This window comes from Corvus moneduloides, unplaced genomic scaffold, assembly GCF_009650955.1.
Source record: "Corvus moneduloides isolate bCorMon1 unplaced genomic scaffold, bCorMon1.pri scaffold_174_arrow_ctg1, whole genome shotgun sequence".
Taxonomy (NCBI): domain Eukaryota; kingdom Metazoa; phylum Chordata; class Aves; order Passeriformes; family Corvidae; genus Corvus; species Corvus moneduloides.
The window spans coordinates 7,675-16,847 of record NW_022436915.1 but is presented as its reverse complement, the minus strand read 5'-3'; the positions used below and the strand labels follow the sequence as shown (position 1 = coordinate 16,847).

The 9,173-nt window shown below is 64.8% G+C and overlaps 1 protein-coding gene across 1 annotated transcript; it reads left to right on the top strand.

The window, feature by feature from the left end:
• Window positions 1-397: 397 nt before the first annotated feature.
• LOC116438929 (putative per-hexamer repeat protein 5) lies at window positions 398-3,233 on the top strand (the record flags this gene model as incomplete). The annotated part of the gene is made up of 1 exon (XM_032097955.1): window positions 398-3,233. A coding segment is annotated over one exon (2,836 nt), but the record flags the coding sequence as incomplete, so codon positions are not given.
• Window positions 3,234-9,173: the final 5,940 nt, after the last annotated feature.

The window sequence follows — 9,173 nt, the reverse complement described above, 5'->3', positions numbered from 1 at the left end:
CCGGGACCGCACCGGGACTGCGGCGGAACCGGACCGGGACCGCACCGGGACCGCACCGGGACTGCGGCGGGACCGGACCGGCCCCGAACCGGGACCGCACCGGGACTGCGGCGGAACCGGACCGGCCCCGAACCGGGACCGCACTGGGACTGCGGCGGAACCGGACCGGCCCCGAACCGGGACTGCGGCGGGACCGGACCGGCCCCGAACCGGGACCGCACCGGGACTGCGGCGGAACCGGACCGGGACCGCACCGGGACCGCACCGGGACTGCGGCGGAACCGAACCGGCCCCGAACCGGGACCGCACCGGGACTGCGGCGGAACCGGACCGGGACCGCACCGGGACCGCACCGGGACTGCGGCGGAACCGGACCGGGACCGCACCGGGACTGCAGCGGAACCGGACCGGCCCCGAACCGGGACCGCACCGGGACTGCGGCGGAACCGGACCGGCACCGCACCGGGACCGCACTGGGACTGCGGCGGAACCGCACCGGGACCGCACCGGGACCGCACCGGGACTGCGGCGGGACCGGACCGGCACCGCACCGGGACCGCACTGGGACTGCGGCGGAACCGGACCGGCCCCGAACCGGGACCGCACCGGGACTGCGGCGGGACCGGACCGGCACCGCACCGGGACCGCACCGGGACTGCGGCGGAACCGCACCGGGACCGCACCGGGAACGCACTGGGACTGCGGCGGAACCGCACCGGGACCGCACCGGGACTGCAGGGGAACCGAACCGGCCCCGAACCGGGACCGCACCGGGACTGCGGCGGAACCGGACCGGCCCCGAACCAGGACCGCACCGGGACTGCGGCGGGACCGGACCGAGACCGCACCGGGACCGCACCGGGACTGCACCGGGGCTGCGGCGGAACCGGACCGGCACCGCACCGGGACTGCAGGGGAACCGAACCGGCCCCGAACCGGGACCGCACCGGGACTGCGGCGGAACCGGACCGGCCCCGAACCAGGACCGCACCGGGACCGCACCGGGACTGCGGCGGGACCGGACCGGGACCGCACCGGGACTGCAGCGGAACCGGACCGGCCCCGAACCGGGACCGCACCGGGACTGCACCGGGACCGCACCGGGACTGCGGCGGGACCGGACCGGGACCGCACCGGGACCGGACCGGGACCGCACCGGGACCGCACCGGGACTGCAGCGGAACCGGACCGGCCCCGAACCAGGACCGCACCGGGACTGCGGCGGGACCGGACCGGGACCGCACCGGGACTGCAGCGGAACCGGACCGGCCCCGAACCGGGACCGCACCGGGACCGCACCGGGACTGCGGCGGGACCGGACCGGGACCGCACCGGGACCGAACCGGGACCGCACCGGGACTGCGGCGGAACCGAACCGGGACCGCACCGGGACTGCGGCGGAACCGGACCGGCCCCGAACCAGGACCGCACCGGGACTGCGGCGGGACCGGACCGGGACCGCACCGGGACTGCAGCGGAACCGGACCGGCCCCGAACCGGGACCGCACCGGGACTGCACCGGGACCGCACCGGGACTGCGGCGGAACCGGACCGGGACCGCACCGGGACCGCACCGGGACTGCGGCGGGACCGGACCGGCACCGGACCGGGACCGCACCGGGACTGCGGCGGAACCGGACCGGCCCCGAACCGGGACCGCACCGGGACTGCACCGGGACCGCACTGGGACTGCGGCGGAACCGCACCGGGACCGCACCGGGACCGCACCGGGACTGCGGCGGGACCGGACCGGCACCGCACCGGGACTGCACCGGGACTGCGGCGGGACCGGACCGGCACCGCACCGGGACCGCACCGGGACTGCGGCGGGACCGGACCGGCACCGCACCGGGACTGCACCGGGACTGCGGCGGAACCGCACCGGGACCGCACCGGGACTGCAGGGGAACCGAACCGGCCCCGAACCGGGACCGCACCGGGACTGCGGCGGAACCGGACCGGCCCCGAACCAGGACCGCACCGGGACTGCGGCGGGACCGGACCGGGACCGCACCGGGACTGCAGCGGAACCGGACCGGCCCCGAACCGGGACCGCACCGGGACCGCACCGGGACCGCACCGGGACTGCAGCGGAACCGGACCGGGACCGAACCGGGACTGCAGCGGGACCGGATCGGGACCGGACCGGGACCGCACCGGGACTGCGGCGGAACCGGATCGGGACCGCACCGGGACTGCGGCGGGACGGGACCGGGACTGCACCGGGACCGGACCGGGACTGCAGCGGAACCGAACCGGGACCGAACCGCACTGAAACCGCGCTGGCACCGCACCAGGACCGCACCGGGACCGCACCGGGACTGCGGGCACTGCACTGGGACCGCACCGGGACTGCGGGTCCCGCACTGGGACCGCACCGGGACCGCACCGGGACCGCACCGGGACTGCACCGGGACCGCACCGGGACTGCGGGTCCCGCACTGGGACCGCACCGGAACCGCACCGGGACCGCACCGGGACCGCACCGGAACCGCACCGGGACCGGGACTGCCCCGAGAACCTCCCGGGCAGCAGCAGCACCGGGACTGCGGCACCGGGAGCCGGGAACGGTACCGGGAACCGGCACCGGCACTGCGGCACCGGCACTGCGGCACCGGGACTGCACCCGGGACCGGGAACGGTACCGGGAACCGGCACCGGGCACCGGGCCCAGCACCCGGCACTGCGGCACCGGGACTGCACCCGGGACCAGGAACCGGGAACGGCACCGGGAACCGGGAATGGCACCGGGAGCCGGGACTGCACCCGGGACCGGGAGCCGGGAACGGTACCGGGAACCGGGAATGGCACCGGGACTGCACCCGGGACCGGGAACGGCACCGGGAACCGGCACCAGCACTGAGGCATCGGGAACCGGCACCGGGCCCAGCGCCCGGCACCGGGAACGGCGCCCGGAACCGGGAACGGTACCGGGAACCGGGAACCGACACTGCGGCACCGGGACTGCACCCGGGACCGGGAACGGCACCGGGAACCGGGAACGGCACCGGGAACGGCACCGGGAACCGGGAACGGCACCTGGAACGGCACCGGCCTCGCCCCGCCCGAGCCGCGCTGGGAGCCCGGACGGGCCCGGGACCCCCAAACCGAGACCCCCAAACCGGGGACCCCCAACTGGCGGAGCCGGTTCTGTCCCGGTTCTGTCCCGGTGCCGATTTTGGGGACCCCAGACCCAACGGGGACCCCCCGGTGCCAATTTTGGGGACCCCTAAACCCAGACCCCCGACCCATTTTGGGGGACCCCCAGCCCCATTTTGGGGTCTCCCATTTCCAGCTCCATTTCTGGGACCCCCAGCCCCATTTTGGGGTCTCCCATTTCCAGCTCCATTTCTGGGACCCCCAGCCCCATTTTGGGGGACCCCAAATTCATGACCGGGACCCCCAGCCCCATTTTGGGGGCACCCCCAGCCCCATTTTGGGGGTCCCCAAAGCCCTGACTGGGACCCCCAGCCCCATTTTGGGGTCCCCCATTTCCAGCTCCATTTCTGGGACCCCCAGCCCCATTTTGGGGGTCCCCCATTTCCAGCTCCATTTCTGGGACCCCCAGCCCCATTTTGGGGGCACCCCCAGCCCCATTTTGGGGTCCCCAAAGTCATGACTGGGACCCCCAGCCCCATTTTGGGGGCACCCCCAGCCCCATTTTGGGGGTCCCCAAAGCCCTGACTGGGACCCCCAGCCCCATTTTGGAGGGACCCCAAACCCGGTTCAGACCCTCCCTCACCCCTCGGTGCGGATTTGGGGTCTCCAGGTGCGGATTTGGGGTCCCGGTGTGAATTTGGGGTCCCGGTGTGAATTTGGGATTTCCCGGTGCCGATTTGGGATTTCCCGGTGCCCATTTGGAATTTCCCGGTGCGGATTTGGGATTTCCCGGTGCCCATTTGGGATTTCCCGGTGCGGATTTGGGATTTCCAGGTGCGGATTTGGGATTTCCCGGTGCCCATTTGGGATTTCCTGGTGCCCATTTGGGATTTCCCGGTGCGGATTTGGGATTTCCAGGTGCGGATTTGGGATTTCCCGGTGCGGATTTGGGATTTCCCGGTGCCGATTTGGGATTTCTCGGTGTGAATTTGGGATTTCCCGGTGCCGATTTGGGATTTCCCGGTGCCGATTTGGGATTTCCCGGTGCCCATTTGGGATTTCCCGGTGCCGATTTGGGATTTCCCGGTGCGGATTTGGGATTTCCCGGTGCCCATTTGGGATTTCCCGGTTTGAATTTGGGATTTCCCGGTGCCCATTTGGGATTTCCAGGTGCGGATTTGGGATTTCCCGGTGCGGATTTGGGGGTCCCGGGTAAGGGAGCAGTAACACCAGTAAGGGACCAGTAACACCAGTAAGGGACCCCAGTGGGACCAGTAAGGGACCAGTAACACCAGTAAGGGACCCCAGTAACACCAGTAAGGGACCCCAGTGACACCAGTAAGGGACTCCAGTGGGACCAGTGACACCAGTAAGGGACCCCAGTGACACCAGTAAGGGACCAGTGACACCAGTAAGGGACCCCAGTGACACCAGTAAGGGACCCAAGTGGGGCCAGTAAGGGACCCCAGTGGGACCAGTGACACCAGTAAGGGACCCCAGTAACACCAGTAAGGGACCCCAGTAACCCCAGTAAGGGACCAGTAACACCAGTAAGAGACCCCAGTAACACCAGTAAGGCACCCCAGAAACCCCAGTAAGGCACCCCAGTGACCCCAGACGGGGATTTGCGGCCGAGGCCTCCCCTCCCCCCTCTCGCAGCCCCGCTGGGCCCCCCCGGCCCCTCCCCCACCCTGCAACCGGAGCCCCCCGGGCCCGCCCCGAGGGGGCCGAAGGGGCCAAAGGGGCCAAAGGGGACAAAGGGGCTTTGATGGCATCAAAGGGACCCTTGTGCCCCCCGGGACCACCCCGGGACCACCCCGGGACCACCCCGGGACCCCCCCGGGGCCGCTCGGGGGTCGGGGGCCCGGGAAGGGGGGTCCGGACACCGGGGAGAGGGGGGGGATGGGCACTGCTGGAGACAAGGAATTCGCAGCGGGATCCGAAGTGGGCACCGGGAAATCCCAAATGGGCACCGGGAAATCCCAAATCCGCACCGGGAAATCCCAAATGGGCACCGGGAAATCCCAAATGGGCACCGGGAAATCCCAAATCCGCACCGGGAAATCCCAAATCCGCACCGGGAAATCCCAAATGGGCACCGGGAAATCCCAAATTCACACCGGGAAATCCCAAATCCGCACCGGGAAATCCCAAATGGGCACGCCTGGAAATCCCAAATCCGCACCGGGAAATCCCAAATGGGCACCTGGAAATCCCAAATGGGCACCGGGAAATCCCAAATCCGCACCGGGAAATCCCAAATGGGCACCTGGAAATCCCAAATTCACACCGGGAAATCCCAAATTCACACCGGGAAATCCCAAATCCGCACCGGGAAATCCCAAATTCACACCGGGAAATCCCAAATCCGCACCGGGAAATCCCAAATCCGCACCTGGAAATCCCAAATGGGCACCTGGAAATCCCAAATCCGCACCGGGAAATCCCAAATGGGCACCTGGAAATCCCAAATGGGCACCGGGAAATCCCAAATGGGCACCGGGAAATCCCAAATGGGCACCGGGAAATCCCAAATCCGCACCGGGAAATCCCAAATGGGCACCGGGAAATCCCAAATGGGCACCTGGAAATCCCAAATCCGCACCGGGAAATCCCAAATCGGCACCGGGAAATCCCAAATCGGCACCGGGAAATCCCAAATGGGCACCGGGAAATCCCAAATCCGCACCTGGAAATCCCAAATCCGCACCGGGAAATCCCAAATCCGCACCGGGAAATCCCAAATGGGCACCGGGAAATCCCAAATCCGCACCGGGAAATCCCAAATGGGCACCGGGAAATCCCAAATGGCCACCGGGAAATCCCAAATCCGCACCGGGAAATCCCAAATTCACACCGGGAAATCCCAAATCCGCACCGGGAAATCCCAAATTCACACCGGGAAATCCCAAATCCGCACCGGGAAATCCCAAATCCGCACCTGGAAATCCCAAATCCGCACCTGGAAATCCCAAATGGGCACCGGGAAATCCCAAATGGGCACCGGGAAATCCCAAATGGGCACCGGGAAATCCCAAATCGGCACCGGGAAATCCCAAATCCGCACCTGGAAATCCCAAATCCGCACCGGGAAATCCCAAATGGGCACCGGGAAATCCCAAATGGGCACCTGGAAATCCCAAATCCGCACCGGGAAATCCCAAATCCGCACCGGGAAATCCCAAATGGGCACCGGGAAATCCCAAATGGGCACCGGGAAATCCCAAATGGGCACCGGGAAATCCCAAATCCGCACCGGGAAATCCCAAATGGGCACCGGGAAATCCCAAATGGGCACCGGGAAATCCCAAATTCACACCGGGAAATCCCAAATGGGCACCGGGAAATCCCAAATTCACACCGGGAAATCCGAAATCCGCACCTGGAAATCCCAAATGGGCACCGGGAAATCCCAAATTCAAACCGGGAAATCCCAAATCCGCACCGGGAAATCCCAAATCCGCACCGGGAAATCCCAAATGGGCACCGGGAAATCCCAAATGGGCACCGGGAAATCCCAAATGGGCACCGGGAAATCCCAAATCCGCACCGGGAAATCCCAAATCCGCACCGGGAAATCCCAAATGGGCACCTGGAAATCCCAAATGGGCACCGGGAAATCCCAAATCCGCACCGGGAAATCCCAAATGGGCACCGGGAAATCCCAAATGGGCACCGGGAAATCCCAAATCCGCACCGGGAAATCCCAAATCGGCACCGGGAAATCCCAAATGGGCACCGGGAAATCCCAAATGGGCACCGGGAAATCCCAAATCCGCACCGGGAAATCCCAAATCGGCACCGGGAAAATCCCAAAATCCGCACCGGGAAATCCCAAATGGGCACCGGGAAATCCCAAATGGGCACCGGGAAATCCCAAATCCGCACCGGGAAATCCCAAATGGGCACCGGGAAATCCCAAATGGGCACCGGGAAATCCCAAATCCGCACCGGGAAATCCCAAATCGGCACCGGGAAATCCCAAATCCGCACCGGGAAATCCCAAATGGGCACCGGGAAATCCCAAATCCGCACCGGGAAATCCCAAATCCGCACCGGGAAATCCCAAATGGGCACCTGGAAATCCCAAATCCGCACCGGGAAATCCCAAATCCGCACCGGGAAATCCCAAATGGGCACCGGGAAATCCCAAATGGGCACCGGGAAATCCCAAATCCGCACCGGGAAATCCCAAATCCGCACCGGGAAATCCCAAATGGGCACCGGGAAATCCGAAATGGGCACCGGGAAATCCCAAATCCGCACCGGGAAATCCCAAATGGGCACCTGGAAATCCCAAATCCGCACCGGGAAATCCCAAATCCGCACCGGGAAATCCCAAATGGGCACCGGGAAATCCCAAATCCGCACCGGGAAATCCCAAATGGGCACCGGGAAATCCCAAATGGGCACCGGGAAATCCCAAATCCGCACCGGGAAATCCCAAATGGGCACCTGGAAATCCCAAATCCGCACCGGGAAATCCCAAATCCGCACCGGGAAATCCCAAATGGGCACCTGGAAATCCCAAATCCGCACCTGGAAATCCCAAATCCGCACCGGGAAATCCCAAATCGGCACCGGGAAATCCCAAATGGGCACCGGGAAATCCCAAATGGGCACCGGGAAATCCCAAATCCGCACCGGGAAATCCCAAATCCGCACCGGGAAATCCCAAATGGGCACCTGGAAATCCCAAATCCGCACCGGGAAATCCCAAATCCGCACCGGGAAATCCCAAATGGGCACCGGGAAATCCCAAATCCGCACCGGGAAATCCCAAATCCGCACCGGGAAATCCCAAATGGGCACCGGGAAATCCCAAATCCGCACCGGGAAATCCCAAATCCGCACCTGGAAATCCCAAATCCGCACCGGGAAATCCCAAATCGGCACCGGGAAATCCCAAATCCGCACCGGGAAATCCCAAATGGGCACCTGGAAATCCCAAATCCGCACCGGGAAATCCCAAATCCGCACCGGGAAATCCCAAATGGGCACCGGGAAATCCCAAATCGGCACCGGGAAATCCCAAATCCGCACCGGGAAATCCCAAATGGGCACCGGGAAATCCCAAATGGGCACCGGGAAATCCCAAATCCACACCGGGAAATCCCAAATCCGCACCGGGAAATCCCAAATCCGCACCTGGAAATCCCAAATGGGCACCGGGAAATCCCAAATCCACACCGGGAAATCCCAAATGGGCACCGGGAAATCCCAAATCGGCACCGGGAAATCCCAAATCCGCACCGGGAAATCCCAAATGGGCACCGGGAAATCCCAAATCGGCACCGGGAAATCCCAAATCCGCACCGGGAAATCCCAAATGGGCACCGGGAAATCCCAAATGGGCACCGGGAAATCCCAAATCCGCACCGGGAAATCCCAAATGGACACCGGGAAATCCCAAATCCGCACCGGGAAATCCCAAATGGGCACCGGGAAATCCCAAATTCACATCTGGAAACCCGAAATATCACTGGGGTCCCTTACTGGTGTTACTGGTCCCTTACTGGTGTCACTGGTGTCACTGGGGTCCCTTACTGGTGTTACTGGTCCCTTACTGGTGTCACTGGTGTCACTGGGGTCCCTTACTGGTGTTACTGGTCCCTTACTGGTGTCACTGGTGTCACTGGGGTCCCTTACTGGTGCCACCGGGGTGCCTTACTGGTGTTACTGGTCCCTTACTGGTGTCACTTGTCCCACAGGGGTCCCTTACTGGTGTTACTGGTCCCTTACTGGTCCCACTGGGGTCCCTTACTGGTGTTACTGGTCCCTTACTGGTGTCACTGGTCCCACTTGGGTCCCTTACTGGTTTCACTGGGGCCCCTTACTGGTGTCACTGTGGTCCCTTACTGGTGTTACTGGTCCCTTACTGGTGTCACTGTGGTCCCTTACTGGGGTCACTGGTCTCCCTGGGGTCCCTTACTGGTGTCACTGGGGTCCCTTACTGGTGTCACTGGTCCCTTACTGGTGTCACTGGTCCCACTTGGGTCCCTTACTGGTGTCACTGGGGTCCCTTACTGGTGTCACTGGGGTCCCACTGGGGTCCCTGCCCCCCAGTCCTCCCC